The following is a 16,973-nucleotide window of genomic DNA, read 5'->3' as shown; positions in this document are numbered from 1 at the left end:
GGATCCATTATTAGTACTACAGAAATTATCAGTACTATTAGTACAATGTTAGTAACTAAAGAATCCAAGGAAAACTATGTTTCCAGAAGAAAATGATTAGTATTCCAACTCAGTGCCACAAGCAAAACTTTTGCGGAAAGTCTTAAACAATCCTGAATTCTAGGCCTGGTCTTGGGCAATACTTTTCCTGGTCTTGGGCAAAAGAGGTAAGAGTGACAGAAGGATTTGTCTGAGACGGTGGGAGTGTGAGGAGGAACTGAAGCTGGATGGTCTTCCCGAGGTTAACTGCAGTGTGCTTCTTGTTTCACTAATCAACGGTTCTAGGGCATGGGTGGACCTTATCTGTCTGCATCTCAGGCAGTTAGCACAAAGCCCAAGTCACTGAAAGTGCCCCCAAATACAAAAAGCATTGACCAAGCTTCCATATTCTGAGACCTGACTCAATGCCAGGCACTGCACTCAGTTCTTGATTAAGAAATTTCATGAAAATCAACCCATATGGAATTGCCCCCTGTGATCTTACAGAAAAAGAGTCTACAGTTTAAGAAGTTTACTAACTTGCAGACCCAAGAATGACAGAAACCCGAGCCTCACTGGGAAAATGACTTGCTGCAGTAGTCCAAGACCTGGCGTACTTTCCTCCCCAAACCACTGCCTCCACCAAGTGGTGCTGACCAGAGTTCCTCTCCTCTGGGAAATAAATTACAATTATAATAAATTACCATAAATTTAAATTAAAATAAATTACAGTCTCACACATTTCCCTTACTTTACCTTCTAGCTGTACATTGGAGGCTTATGAGAAGTTTTCTACTAAGAGCGAATATAGGAAAATTGCACATACAAACTTGCATTCTCCCAATTCAGTTTGCCAGATCTAAAATATGAAAACTTTTCATGACAATTGATTTGGACAAAAAAAAAAAAAGGATTAAAATATACTCACAATTCTGCCAGGGTTTTAAGTAAGGTCCTGTTCTGACTATCTTTCTTCAGGTGATCCCGAACCGCTTGAACTATTACTGAATTGTTGTACAGATCTCCCGGCCATTCTCGGATCAATGTGGCAAAACCCTAACCAAGGGGGAAAAAAACAGAACACTCTTTAAAAAGGAAAGCAATCCCAAGAATTCAAACAATGCCTGAAAAGTTTTCATGGAAAACACAGAAAACCATTTTATGATGAAAACATTGGTCCATAAACATATCATCAGTTTTCAGACTATGGGTTTGGTGGTGGCAAGGGAGGCAGAGAATGACCACATATCCATTTCCATTGGCTATTCCTGAGTAGAGAAATGGGCAGAACCATCCCTGCTCTTATTATTGGATGAAGTGCACAAAGAAGCGGGGCCCCGGGGTCCTTCCATTAGGCACCACTGCACAGAGTTTAGGTCTACTTGCTCTCTCCTTGTTGTGGACTAACTGTAACACCGGAAGGCATTCTTTGACATCTTACAGATACTGTCCAAGTCAGCTGCACAGCCAGCCCTGGGCACATGGCGGCTTTGCTCCCATGGTGGACTCACCCAGCATCCCACGTTCAGCAAGTTATCATCTCCATCTTCCTTCCACTGGGTGCCTCTAATTCTAGTTTTGTTTAGGGATTTGGGACTTTGGTTCAAGTCTTATCCGCTGCTCTTACCCTGACTCTTTCTGGATTTCAAATTTTGTGGTTCTCATAGAAAATTCCAGATCCCTTGATTGAATCCTGTCTCCAGTGCTGTGGATCCTGTCTCCAGAGCTTTCCAGTGCTGTGAGCCAGTGTCCTGGGCAGCCTCTGCCATGATGATCCTAACTTTAGCCCTTGTAACTCAAATTACTAGGGAGCAGTTTACTTACTGATCTTTGGCAACTTTTAGGGAAAAAACAAAAACAAAACAAAACCAAAAACCTTAGATGTTTCTATAGATAGAAGAAATAAAAATATTTGCATAATTGAAAAAATTATTAATATTAAATAACACAATGAATGCCTTAATGAGGCTTCTCTGGTGGCTCAGATGGTAAAAAATCTGCCTGCAATGCAGGAGACCAGGGTTCAATCCCTGGATCGGGAAGATCCACTGGAGAAGGGAATAGCAACCCACTCCAGTATTCTTGCTGGAGAATTCCATGGACAGAGGAGCCTGGTGGGCTACAGTCAGACAGGACAAAGAGTCAGACATGACTGAGTGACTATCACTTTACTTCAGTGCCTTAATGAACTACCTTTAATTGGTTTAAATGATACTTAGAAATGAAAACAGCATGGTGGAATTTGCTTCTGTAAAGTACTAGGATTTTGTAAGAAGAAAAATCATGAAAGAATCAGGAATATACTTTCAAGTCCAGTTTCTACTCAAGTATCCCCTGGGAAGGATGGCAAGAGATCAGAACAACAGGCTGTATATTTTCTATTCAAACTGCAACTTTCCTTCATGTGACCATGACTACAGTTTGATCTGTGAGATTTGGGAAGGAGATTCACTCAGTAAAGAGGACATATTTTATAAAACCATTGAATCACAACATTAAAATATTCTCTGAATCAAAGTGATACTTTGGAGCAAGTACAAAGGATCAAGTTTCTGTTTTCTTAAGGCTCTGTAATTTATAAGATTAAAAGAAAAAAGTCCTGACAAGATTTCTACCCCAATACTAGCAATTCTCAGGAGCCCTGAGACCAGGAATAATACTATTCAGGGAAAGATGAAAGCTTGGCTCCTTTTTTATTTTCCTGATTCAGTTAATAGCCTTGCAGCACTGCCAACTTCTAATGAAAATAAGACAAAATGACCGGTCACACTGTGTGATTAAAAATGAGACTACTCTAACATATACTGAAATAAACACTTACCACATTTCACATTAGGCTATTCTCTGCTTAACTGATTTTATGTACCTCTGATTAAATATGATGAAAAAAAGTGATGAAATTACCCTGAAGCCTTTATTAATAATTAGAAGACACAATTATCAGGGAGCTATTAGGATCCAGTGGCAAAGTAAGAGAATCCCCTGGTGCCCATCAGAGGAAGTAAGAGATTAAGGACTATTCATTAAACGAAATGCCACAAAAATCACTCCATTTTTATCATGCTTATATATCTGTTATTAATATTATGAAGCAAGGCTTAACTATTTAAATAATTCTAGTATGCTGTAAATTAAAAATTAAATTAAAAAATTTCAGTAGAAACTCCATACAAAGAAATCATGAAGCACCAGTACCTTCAAGAAAAAACTTTTAATTTCATATATACTTTTATCAATGTTTAAAAAATAATTTGCTTTTGGCTGTGCTGGGTCTTGGCTGCAGGCTCTTCTCTAGTTGCAGAGTGGGGGCTACTCTCTGGTGGAGCACAGGCTTCTCCTGGCGCAGAGCATGGGCTCCAGGGAGCTCGGGCTTCAGCAGCTGCTGTTCCCGGGCTCTAGAGCACCCGCCCTATAGTTGTGGCTCATGGGCTTAGTTGCTTCATGGCATGTGGGATCTTCCTGGACCAGGGATTGAACCTGTGTCTGCTACATCTGCATTGGCAGGCAGATCCTTTACCATTGAGTCACCAGGGAAGTCTCATATTTTTATTTTTAATCTGACCTTTAGTACTATTTAAAGGCACAGTTTTTTCATCCACATTATATGAGATCAACTGTTGCTACACAACACTGCTATCTGATCAACTCTGTGACAGTTTAACTCAAAACTAAACATGAAACTGAGAATGATGGGAGCTAAAATATGAATTACTTACAAGAGCTTATGACAAAACCAAATTACTCATAAACTTCTTAATAATAATGATGAGGAAGATACCCTAAAACATTCAGCAAAAAAACATCTATAAGCTTTAAGTTATGCTTATTTCTTCCACTCACAGTCAAAAGTTTTCCAGGTATGAATCAACAAGATACCTTTAATGATAGAGTATTTAAAAGTTTCTAGAAAAAAATAAGGGTTGAATCATGAATTGTAAGAGAATCACACAAATAATAAAATTGCTTTTTTCACTGTTAAATTACTTTAAAAAGAGGACAAGTATACTAAGCTTTGGTATTTTGAAATAAAGTTCATATTCTTTCCATATTTTCACAGAACACTCATAATTCTTTTTTTTGGGAAGATGTACAAAGATGGAATATTTATGACAATTATTCTAGGTACTCAGAACATACTGGAAAGACACAGGAACAGTCCATTACAAGTCTTTTTTCACTGAAGAAACCTTTTCCAATAACTACAGCCTATAATGACCACTCATTTTTTAATATAACACATTACTCTGCCTGTTTTACAAATTTTCTAGTTACTTAAAGCTTATTTATACGGTGTCCCCAGTCTGTAAACCCACTGAAGGCTGGGACTGTGTTTTCCTCCTGGATCCAAATGAGTACTCAGCCCAGTCCTTGACCATGGTAGGTTCTAAAGATGTGTTAAATTGAACTGAATAGAAAATAAATAGGAACCATGCTCCTAGACTGCATGAGTTAGAACCTAGCATAAATGGCATACACTATTACCATAAACTCTTCTGTATAGATCTAGCAAGGAATAGATCCAGGCTGGGAGGGAAGACTGGATCATGACACTAGAACATATGCTAATAAGAAAAGAACATGAATAAATTCTGCCCCATTAGTATGCACAATTAATAAATATTTTGTTCAATTTTAATTCATACTAAAGCACTTAATCCCTCCCTATGATAAAAATACAGGCTTATATAACAGTAAAAGAGATACACTGGTAATGCAGGCATCGGAATGCTTGAATTGAACATATCCAGGAACACCTGGCTGACAGCAACTGACCCAGTCCTTGTGTTATTAAAGGATTACAATCTTAAAAGTCCCTTTAGATCTTAAGCTCTAAAAATAATCTCAGAGTGAGAATGTAGTATTTGCACTATTACTTCTCTTTAAATGGACTCAGTTATTGGTTAAAAAAGTGCCTGAGTAGGCACTCAAAACACAGTTCTTTTTCTCATGCCCTCTCTGATTGCCTCTTTCTATTTCTATTAACCTTTCTGCAAGCTACCACACATTCTTGTGGGAAGGAGGAAAGTTGTAAATAAAGTCTTCCTTATTTTCAAAACATAACATCAGAATGTGTGAAGGGAAGGACAACCCGTAACACACTGTGAGGTACCAAAAATGAAAACAGATCACTGGGTTCGGCTCCTGAACATTAGTAGGAGCTGAAGATGACACCACTTTTATGAAAGACTGTGAAAGCTGGACAGAAGCCGGAGAATAGGAGCCCAGGGTCTGCAATCTACCAGGGTATGGATCCTCCCAGGAGCAGAACTTACCAGCCTTGTCTAGAACCTGCCCAACAGAAATCTCATCTTTCCCTCTGGTCAGAAGTAGGAGAAGGCTGAGTATTTCCATAGCATTTCATGGATAGCCTTATGAGAGCACCTGGCATACGATGTAATAATTTATCTGTTTATCTTAGGGGTTTGCAACCTCAGTCCTGCTGACATTTAAGGACAGAATTCTTTGTCATAGGGAGCTATCCTGTGCATTGAAGGATGTTTAGCAGCATCCTGCTGGCCTCTACCTACTAAATGCCAGTATTGCCAATTTCCCAGTCACGACAACTAAAACTGTCTCCATCACCAAATATTTCTGAGCGGTTTTGGGGTGCGGGGGGCGGGGGGTGTCTGCCCCTGTTGAGAACAGCTGGTTTACGTGCTTGGGTGTGACTAAGACTATGAGCTATTGCTAAATGCACATCATTTCATTCACACCTGCATGCCTAGTGCCTAGCACATTCCTGGAATACAGCACGCATGAAACAGATTTTCCAAATAAATGTGTGTTAAAGGAACAACTTTAAAAACTATAATCCATTTTGGGAGACTTCCCTGGCGGTCTAGTGGTTACAACTTCGCACTTTTACTGCCGAGGGCCCGGGTCTGATTCCCGGTTGGGGAATTAAGATCTCACAAGCCATATGGCATGGCCGGGAAAAAAATAACCCATTTTGGGTGCATGCAAACACCAAATTTAAATTCAAACCTAGGCATGCCTATTATATATGGCCATGGGCAGGTTATTTCTTTAATCTTTAGTTCTCTGTAAAATTGGATATTACTAGGTATAGTGTTGTTGGGAGTATACCATCACAACAGCAAGTAAAAGTGCAGAGTATATAGTAGATAAGCAATTTAAGTACCAGTTTTCTCCTTAATCAATAAGCAAACCTATCACTTCCAATTCCCTTCCTGCCTCCCAACTTCTCTGATCCTCTTTTGGCAAAACTCTGAGTTTCAAAAAGTTCTGCATTCTTTAGGGTACTTAGAAGCATTGTTAGCAGATGCTATTCTATCTCTGAAAACCCCCAAATGGTACTTGATCCTTTTCCTTTAGCTCTATCAAGAAGCTAGCTCCAAGAAAATCTTCAAAATGTCCACAGATTAGACATTTTCTCTAACAAGGTGTACACATTTTTAATTGTCATCAGAGTGTATGTACCCCCAGTTTCATCGACCACACAGAAGCTGTAATGCTGTTGCCTTTAAACCAACTGCTCCACTGTGCTATTTTTCTAGATTTCTTAACATTTTCCACTGAGAACAAGATGACCATGTTAGAATGTCGTACCTCATAGTCACTTTCCAAAAATTCATGTAAGATCATTTCATAGATGAGTGGTTTCAGAACTGGATCCCCTCTTGGCAAATAAGGACTAATCGCCTAAGAAAAGAAAAAGAAAAAAAAAAAAAAACAAAACTTTAAAAAGCAGCAAAGTAAAACTGTACTGTAATAGGCAACAAATATAAAAGTATACATTTACTTTAAATTTTAAGGCAATAGAGTACTTCGGAAAAATATTACAAAGATAAAAGATTCAAATACGCTCTTTTTATAATATATTTTTAAAAGTACACATGGGGTGTCTACATGTATGAATAAATTCGAATCAAAAAAATTCCCTCTGTTAAGTAAACTTTCTCTCTTCTTCTTGATGAATTAATGAGAATCTAAGTTATAAGAGATCATGTCACAGAAGTTACATGATATCTATTCATGTTTTGAAATTAAGGGGAAATCTATCTTGTGTTTTTAGCTTTCTCAGTGCTGTATTAAAAGTTTCCAATTTCCAAACACTTGACAATAGCTCCGCCGTGCACTACCTTACCAATCACCATGCTCTGTCCTGGGGACCCAGAACCTGGGGCACTGTCCCCAGGAGCTCCCAGCCTCAGAGGGAAGATATGCTGATACCTAAACAGCCAATTGTGTGCTAAGTGTCTTGAAAGAAGGATGAACAGGGAGCTGTGGAGAGGTGGATCTTGGAGATTGAAGCAGAAGTTAACAGATGCCAGGGGTCTGTCAGACAGGGAGAAGGGCAAGGCCACCCTTGCAGAGGGAACAGCAAGGGTAAAGGCATGGAACCATGAGCACCCACTATGCATGCAGGGAGGTCAGCATGGCTCAAGAGAAAGCTGAGAGGGGGTCATGGAAGGAATCTGGATTTGATACTTTCAGCAGGAGGGGATGAGAGGAACATGCTCATTTTTTCAAATAGCTAATTCCGGGTTGGGCTTCCCCTGTGGCTCAGTGGTGAAAAATCTGCCTGCAATGCAGGAGACTTGGGTTTGATCCCTGGGTCGGGAAGATGCCCCGGTGAATAAAATGGCTACCCACCCCAGTATTCTTGCCTGGACAGAGGAGTCTTGAAGGCTTGTGAGTCCATGGGTCTAACAAAGGATCAGACATGACTGAGAAACTAACATGTTCACTCTGGGTTAGGGCTGTCCACAGATCTACCAGAAGGCCCTCGTAAGAGCTCAGGCAGGAGCTAAGGCAGTGGTACTGGAGGGGCCGGAAAGGCCTAATAATACTGATGATGTGAAATTGACAAGGACTGGCAATTAAACAGAAGGAGGAGGTAAGTTACATGTTCTCATCAGGACAGTGGCTTTGAGCTATTAGACATGGAGAAATAGGTATACTGTGATGTCACACACACAGATTGAAAGGAGAAAGACCATGCGTAGGTGGGAATGGAGTCACATTAATTTGTGTGACCACTATCACCCGTATGTACACACAAGGAAAAATGGCCACCACAAACTTCCAACACAGATATGGAATTCATATGGAGTTCTGAGTGATGGAGCCATCATGGTAAAAATGGCCATAGGACTGGAAAAGACCCTCTAGGACTGGCCCAATAAACATGACCGTAAGTGTCCTTGAGGGTCTCCCAGAGAAGACTCATATTTATCGGCCAAGGACAGGACGAGGCACAGGGCTGGCCAGCTGAATAACTGCAGTTTTTAAAAGCATATTTATAATTCTAGGAGAGCACTATAAAGGCTCACAAAAACTGAAAAGTGAAAATGTTTCACACATACCTACAGGCACAGGAACACTTTACTGATTAGTTTGGATATTGTACACTAAATTGAAAGATTAAAGAAATGAAATATCAAAATTATTTGTTGGAGCTACCTGGTCAAAATGTTTCACCTATCTTCCAGTAAGTAAAATACTGGAAAATGCATTAATTATTCAGTACATGTGAAAAAAGTCTTCTGTTTATAATCTACTATGATGAGACCATACCTGTTTCCCATGCTCATTAAAAAGAACGTTAAAACTTCATCTGAACACCGAGGAAATCGGAGGGAGATAAGACAGTGAACATATCGTACATGTAATAAATATGAACCAGGTTTCTGTTTTGTAACTAATTTCTAAAAGTTTTTCTTTCTAGTTGAAATGGTACTCGCTTCCCAATAAAGAGCTGATTACTACTGTCTTAATTTTATTTCCATTTCAATATTAATATTGTTGTCATTGTTTAGTCACTAAGTCATGTCTGACTCTTTTGTGACCCCATGGACTGTAGCCTGCCAAGCTCCTCTGTCCACAGAATTTGCCAGGCAGGAATATTGCAGTGGGTTGCCATTTCCTTCTGCAGGGGATCTTTCCAATCCAGAGATTGAACCCGAGTCTCCTGCACTGGCAGGCAGATTCTTAACCGCTGAGCTGCCTGGGAAGCCCTCAATATTAATATACTACATACAAAAATTAAGAGTTAAAAATAAAGTTTGCTTACCTTAAGCTGTCCAATTTCTTTAAATTTATAAACTTCATATTCCCAGAGTGCTGCATTTTTCCCAAGAATTTTCTGGCATTTGCTGGTTGTAAAAAACATCCCAGGGAAAAAGAAAGTATAAATAAATAAAATAAACAGAGACAGAATAAGCAGGCATTTCCCCTCGTGGTTTAGATAAATCTCTCATCCCAGAGTTTTGACAAATTTCCATCTCAAGTGCCAATGAACATAAAGGTATTTATTACTGGTACTCACTTGACTGCATGTGAGTTGATGGAAATCAAGAAAATACAAAATACTTATACATAAAGATGAATCCCTTTCAGAATACTTTGATAAGGGTTTTCCCAATGATTTTCCTGTTCTGTGTTTCCTACTTAACCAGATGAACGCTGCTAGTTTGGGGACCCTTTATGCCTTGAAGAAATACCATCATACCTATAAGTTACAAAATCAGACTTTAGAACATTAGAATTCTACCTCAGTGCATAATACGGAAAAAATGTTTATGTGTGAATAAAACTTTGATTTACACATTAAAGAAACACATTTCCCTAAATCAGGGGACAAAAATGTAGGCCTGAAGACTATCTTTCCAGGCTGCCTTATAAAATGGGTAAAATCTCAGACTGTTCATGTTTTTTGACACCTCTTTCATTGAGAAAAACATTTTTCATTTGGTAAAAATGAGACAGTAGGCGGGTAAATAACATATCAATTCATTCTGTGGTTAAAACTATTACTATTCAAAATTACCCATTACAAAAATGTAAACAAAAGAAAGTCAGTTGTAAAGAATGACTTATTTGTATTGCTAATATGGCTCAATTCTATTTCTATTAACAAATAATTGTGAAAACATCTTGATTACCGTGCTGCTATATCATACTCTCCTTTTGCCACCAGATGGTTTATATACGCCAAGCCAATGTCCTAGGGAAAATGAAACGAAGGAATTTCATAATGAACTGGAATGCATGGAGGGTGAAAAAGTTGGTTTAAAGCTCAACATTCAGAAAACTAAGATCGTGGCATCCAGTCCCATCACTTCATGGCAAACAGATGGGGAAACAGTGGAAACAGTGTCAGACTTTATTTTTTGGGGTTCCAAAATCACTGCAGATGGTGACTACAGCCATAAAATTAAAAAGACACTTACTCCTTGGAAGGACAGTTGTGACCAACCTAGACAGCATATTAAAAAGCAGAGACATTACTTTGCCAACAAAGGTCTGTCTAGTCAAGGCTATGGTTTTTCCAGTGGTCATGTATGGATATAAGAGCTGGACTATAAACAAAGCTGAGCACCAAAGAATTGATGCTTTTGAACTGTGGTGTTGGAGAAGACTCTTGAGAGTCCCTTGGGCTGCAAGGAGATCCAACCAGTCCATCCTAAGGAAATCAGTCCTGGGTGTTCATTAGTAGGACTGATGTTGAAGTTGAAACTCCAATACTTTGGCCACCTGATGAGAAGAACTGACTCATCTGAAAAGACCCTGATGCTGGGAAAGATTGAAGGCAGGAGGAGAAGGGGACGACAGATGATGAGATGGTTGGATGGCATCACCGACTCAATGGACATTGGTTTGGGTGGACGCTGGGACTTGGTGATCGACAGGGAGGTCTAGCGTGCTGCGGTTCATGGGGTTGCAAAGAGTCGGACACGACTGAGTGACTGAACTGAACTGATGGAAAATTGGGCCTCAGTTCCTGAGTGAGCCATGACATTGGGTCCTACTAGCACTGCTGACAAGAACCTATTCATACTATACCTCAGTTTGCTTTATGTAATTATGCTCATTTCTTTCTCAATCATATTTGAAAACACTTGTATTTTCACAAATTTTAGAATTCATAATTTTTTGAAAGTTACTACTTTAATGGTTCCTAACCTGCCCTCTTCTAAAAAATTTCCTACAAAAGAAATCTCTGATATGAGAAACACATTTCATGTTATCACTAGATATAAACTTGTTTCTTGTGCTCTCATCTGTAAAACGTGAGTTATCTGTCTCTTCTACATCAAGTCTGAGGATATGCTGCAAGAGAGAAGAAACAACAGGCCACCACTTGAAAGGGAAATATTCAACTTGGCATCAACATGAACATGAAAAACAGGACATTCAAACCCACAAGTTTCCTGATGAGGAAACAGTCTCAAAGCAGTGAACTGACTGGCTTCCCGGTCTCACGCTCATTCACTTATTCTACTTTGGTTGTGAAAGGATTGGGGGTGGCCTGTGTCATAGATACAGGGGACCTCTTATGACTCTTATGAAAGATTAGTTCCATGCAAAAGCATCTGCATTAGAAGCTTAACTCAATATATGTTAAAAAAAAAAAAAAAAAAAAACCTTAGATTTTTAACTTCTACTTTATGTACAAAAAAATATTTTCTGGAACTTCTTCCTAGATGGCAGGAATGGTAGGAGCCCATTTCTCTCTGCTTGCCTTGTCCTAGGAAGGAAATATCCAGGCATGATTAATGTAGAGGACATGCGCATTTCAAGAGTGAAGGGAAATACCCAAAGTTCTTAGTTGATTCAGTTTTACTTTAAGGATGACTATGTAGGAAATCATATTCCAAATCTGTTGGAACTACAGGGTGAAGAAAGGGTGACTAACTTTATTTCTCTGAAAATCACAGATCACACTATCTATAGTGAGTCTACAGGTTCAGAGAAGAGATGCCTCCTTTGCTGAGTCAATTTCTCCAACCTTTGTTCCCTGTGTTCCTTTAACCTTAACCTGATTTTATCTCTGTCCCCTTATCATAAGCATGTTAAATGTCTCTCTTACACAAAATATCCAGGACTACCAAAAACCTGCCCATGATGTCATAGTCCCCACCTGCAGTCTTGAATCTTTTCCACTTTGCAGCAAGCCTAATAGTCTCTATTCTACTCGACTTCATCATCTCCTATTCACTTTCACTCTGCCAAGCATGTTAAGAATAAATAATACATGTACAGAAAATGTACTTGTCACTTTCATGTTACCAAATCCAATGTACAACTGACTAGCTAAGCTTGTCTTACTTTTGACCTGCTTACTTCAATTATACTCTTGTCCTGGCAGGACTACTCCATTTTTAGATAATTCTTCCCTATTCTCTACAATTTTCAATGAATAAGTTCCTGAATTATTTTCTTTGTATACTCTTTGAGAATTAGGCTATTTTGAGGAATTTTAAAGAGAAGTTTAAGGTGGGAAAGTGTAGGCAGAAGTAATTTGTATCGGAACCCAAACAGCCACAAAAGACTAACCTTCTAATCTGCATTTGTCAACCAGGGTCCTGGGCTAGATGATCTCTAGGGATCTTTCACACTCAGAGGATACCATTTCTTTTCTGCCTTTCCATCTGTACATTCATTGTCACAGTTAGCAAAGAAGTGGTCTTTTATTCACAATATTTTTCCAGAGTCCAAAATGTAATAGAAATGTATGTGATGTCCTAGATTAGTCATCATAACAAAATTAATTGGGTCTGTTCTTATGGAGACATGGAAGCAATCTAGCTTTATGAAACTACTCTCTTGATAAATTTCATGATAATGTGATTTTACCTATGATTTAAAGAAACTTCTCCACACATAACTGGAAAGCTTTGTATTTAAAGGGTATTTATAAATCCAGTTTCCAAATTATCTAAGACTGCCTCCTAGCAGGTGTTCAAGTTTCTTGTTTACAAGCAGAAACTGATCCAATAAAATGAAATATTTTGACCTCACAGGCTAGAAGATTCATGGGAAAGAACTTCTCAAAATGTAGGAAGAATCTGTTCTTCTCAAATTACTTGCAGTCTCATAACTTATTGAAAGGTAAAGTTATATTTCAAATAGTAAAATTATATACTTACCAGAATCTTATGTCTTTTAATGTTCTTTTGGCTAATTTCAGCTGCCATCAAAGCCTCCTGTGTTTACAAAAACATGACAAAGGAGAAGGGGAAGAAAGGGAGCGTGTAGGAGAGAAAGATATTGAGGTTATAAACACTATATTTATTACGTTTTAAAGTTATGGGCTACATAAATAAGCCCCGCTTTCCCAAAGCTTTTGCTTCAAGCACAGGAATTTTTAATGTTATGGTTGAGTGAACCTCACTGAATTCTAACTGAAACAAAAGCAGTCAACCAAAATGAAGACTTCTCTTATTTCCATGTGAATTCATTTCCACATTAGGATACTGGAATCACATTTCAGACACAAATTAAAATACAACAAAATCTCCTAGGTTCAAAGAACAACAAAAAAAGTCCATCTGTCATTCTAAATCTGTTTGACATGTATTAACCAAGGGGCACTTTTCCTTTATGAAACAAAAAAAGTAACCTATATACATACACGTAGGTATAACTACAATAAGATTTTGAAAATCTGATTCTATTTTTATTTTATTAAGTTTATAATGATTACCACAACTGTTTGAAACCCTAATTTATCTCTTTAAGAAGCTACTGGATTCAAAGCTATCAAGGTAAATAAGGTTGATATTTAAACCTTTAAATATCAATAACAATAAAGTATCAATACTTGGACTCCAATATTTGGAGTATCAATACTTGGACTCAAAAGAGTTTACATATTATCAACTGGTATCAATACTTGGTATCAATACTTGGATTCCAAAAAGTTTATATATTATTCAATAAAAACATTTCTTTTCAAATCATGTCAGGTGGTTACAAACTTAAAGCACCAAATAAATGAACTATTTTTTGTTTTTTAGCTAACTAGCAGATAAGCCTCTCCAGAGAGCTTCCCTAACTAAACCACCACAATAATGCTTTCGCAGCTATTAAAATGTTTTCCTTTTTTTTAAAAAAAAAGTCATGATGGGACATTATCTACTCAAACTAGTCGGACCCAATACTCAATGAAGTGGACAACATCATTCTATCTAAAAAGGCAGTTCAAGCCATCCTAAATGAGTATAATTTGATAGCTTTACTTTTACATATGAACTAAGCATAATATAAATGAACTAAGCACCAGATAAATTATTTCACTAAAATATTCAAATAGTTGATCCTAAAATACTACCTCAGTTAAAAACCACCAAATAAACACATCAGTAGGCTGGATTTAACCTACCCCCTCCCTCCATCACCAATTCTTCCTCCATTGAACAATAAAGCCAGTCAACCTCCCTGCCATCTTTATTCCCTCTCATTTCTGGAAACCATAGTGGAAAGTTGTTAGCCTCCCACATATTATTAGCTTAGAGCATTCTAGTTGACCAACATGAAAGATTTACTACAAAAAACGCTTTTATCCTCTTTACGTTACTGATCTGTCAATACTTTGAAGAAAGTAAAAGCAAAACTACTTCATATTTCTTCTTTTCAAGAAGCCAGTCGATGTGGTCATCTTGGTCTCGTTCCTTCGCTACAACAACATCCCTTGGACTCACGATGTAAAAGAGTGACTCCCCTTCCGAGTACTCTAGAGATAAGAGAAGAGAGGAACAAGTTGGGTGACTCAATGGGAGAAACCTTGGCAGTGGTTTGGGAGGACTTCGTTAGACTACTCAGCTTTAAGAGTGAGTAGAAAACTCTCCTACCTTTGAAATAAATGTATCTGCCTGTGTTTGAAGAGGGTGGGAGATTAGAGGTGAGAATGTCAGAATCTATTCCAGTGCTTTAAAAAATATTTACATGGAAAAAAATTTGAAAGAAAAAAGAAGAAAGAGAAGGAAGAAGGAAAGAAGAGAAGGAAGGAAGGTGGGAGGAAATACCAAAAAATCTTTAAAAAAAATAAGGAGGGCTTAAAAATTATGTTTCGTAATTAACATTCTGACCTCAGTTGAAATTGTTGAAAATTCTTGGTGTCTATCATATATAATTTATCTACTGTATATAAACTTTATTGATGGGCATTTACGGCACTGTTCTATTTTTACAGAACAATTACACCCTACAGTTGGCGATAAATGTTTCCTCCTCATCAAGGTCAAGGCCATCTAAAGCATAAATGACAGATGCCCCAAGGCCTGGGGACATCATCTATCACTGCAGCATGTTGTGCACAATGCCGATGGTAAGGGTTTCCTGCAGAATTCAATTATAAAATCTGTTCAGAAGGGTTTCTAAGTGTGCAGCCAAGTTTGCTTTAAGGAAAAATACCTTGACTGGATGCATTCTCTTGTGAATCACATTTGCTTTTTTCTAAGTCCAAAACAGACACTCCCATTTCCCAGCTGATCATGGGCTTCATATAAGAAAACTCAGATATAGGGTATTTCTTCATTTCTCTTGACCAAAATAACTGACAATACTCTCAAAATATGTTAATTGTTTTTAAAGAAGGAAAGATTGTCTCAACAGCCAAAGCTGTTCTATTTTTTCATCAATGTATTTTTCAAGAATAGAGTGACACCAAAAGACCCTGTTGCTGGGAAAGATTGAAGACAGAGGATAAGATGGTTGGAAAGAAAGAAAAGTGAAGTGGCTCAGTCATGTCTGACTCTTTGAGACCCCATGGACTGTAGCCTACCAGGCTCCTCTGTTCGTGGGATTTTCCAGGCAAGAATACTAGAGTGGGTTGCCATTTCCTTCTCCAGATCTTCCCAACCCAGGGATTGAACCTGGGTCTCCCACATTGTAGGCAGATGCTTTACCATCTAAGCCACAAAGGAAGTCTGAGATGGTTGGATGGCATCACCAACTCAATAGACATGAGTTTGAGCAGGCTCTGGGAGTTGGTGATGGACAGGGAAGCCTGGTGTGCTGCAGTCCATAGGGTCGCAAAGAGTCGGACACTTCTGAGCGACTGAACTGAACTGAAGATAGAGATGCCCCTGGTATGACTACAGAGTAATGGTTCTCCTTTTATTTCCAAGCAGTGACTAAATGTATTCATTCATCTACTTGACAAATAATAGCGAAAGTCTAGTATGTACCCCATACTCTTTCAAGCTTTGAGCATTCAGCTACAGAAGGACAATTTCTCTGCCAATTTAGAGTATACCAGAGTGATATGGCAACCACAGAACCATGCTGCTTGACATCACTGTAAGTCAGGTGTCACCTGAAATAGTTAGGACAGGAGACCAAATGTAAGGACAAAGACCACAAAGCTTCCTTACCTTGCTCTTGGCCCCATCTCTACCCCTCCCTTCTGCTCCGGGAACTCAAGCGAGTTCTCCAGCATCTCTGGGCCTTGGTGTCTTAACTTTCAATATGCCCAGATTAGCTCTAAGAGTCTTTCAGCACCTTAATTTAAACTTCTGGTTGTGCTACTCAGGTGAAGGGGAAAAAACAAATATAAGAAATCACATGAGTCAGATCCTTGATCTCTCTCACCTAAGTGATAATCTCTACATTCATTTTCCTGAAAGCCCCTCACGGTCAGAGCATCAGAAGAAATCTCTTCACAAGTTTCAGAAAGTGGCTGGATGATATCCAATCTGGGTCTGGCACAGTATTCTCTTTCCTGGGGGAGGAAGAAAGGCTCATTGGAATTATATTTCTATAAGTGATACAAATTAATTCTAGGTAGCCATAATTAAATGCCTTGCTTTGATAAAATTGGCAGATAGAAGCCCTTCCTACCACTGGCTGTGGATAGCTTCAGCAGTGGTTTATTTTGACTTTTGTATGTATTGTATGTATGTACTGTATTGTAATGAGATATACAGAACAGATAGCACTGGACCATGTCAGCAGTCACGGCTGGCTACTGAACACCTGAGGCGACGGCTATGACAGAGAAGCAGAGCTTTGAATTTTATTTAATTTTCATTAATTTCAATTTAGATAACCGCATGAGGTTAGAGACTACAATTCTGGTCACTGCAGTTCTAGACCAAGATAGAAGGGGAAAATATGCTTTAGTGAGGGTCTATGACAATTCCACTAGCTTAGTAGGTGACTATCTACAGATTACTCTCCCGAGTCCTTAAATCACCCTCAGGAAG

The 16,973-nt window shown here is 38.5% G+C and overlaps 1 protein-coding gene across 2 annotated transcripts in view; it reads right to left on the bottom strand.

Moving 5' to 3' along the window:
- VPS41 (VPS41 subunit of HOPS complex) overlaps nt 1-16,973 on the bottom strand; it is a 196,849-nt gene that overhangs the window by 26,347 nt on the left and 153,529 nt on the right. For both annotated transcript variants that reach the window (XM_065938976.1, XM_065938977.1), the window contains 7 exons: nt 16,360-16,489; nt 14,385-14,500; nt 12,915-12,971; nt 9,927-9,988; nt 9,056-9,137; nt 6,589-6,681; nt 947-1,074 (listed from right to left, as the gene is read on the bottom strand). In XM_065938976.1, coding sequence (XP_065795048.1) covers nt 947-1,074; nt 6,589-6,681; nt 9,056-9,137; nt 9,927-9,988; nt 12,915-12,971; nt 14,385-14,500; nt 16,360-16,489 — 668 coding nt within the window. The remainder of the gene's footprint in view (nt 1-946; nt 1,075-6,588; nt 6,682-9,055; nt 9,138-9,926; nt 9,989-12,914; nt 12,972-14,384; nt 14,501-16,359; nt 16,490-16,973) is intronic.

This window comes from Muntiacus reevesi, chromosome 6 (genome assembly GCF_963930625.1).
Source record: "Muntiacus reevesi chromosome 6, mMunRee1.1, whole genome shotgun sequence".
In the NCBI taxonomy this organism is placed as follows: domain Eukaryota; kingdom Metazoa; phylum Chordata; class Mammalia; order Artiodactyla; family Cervidae; genus Muntiacus; species Muntiacus reevesi.
The sequence above is the reverse complement of the archived record's forward strand: the minus strand, read 5'-3'. Positions and strand labels throughout refer to the sequence as shown.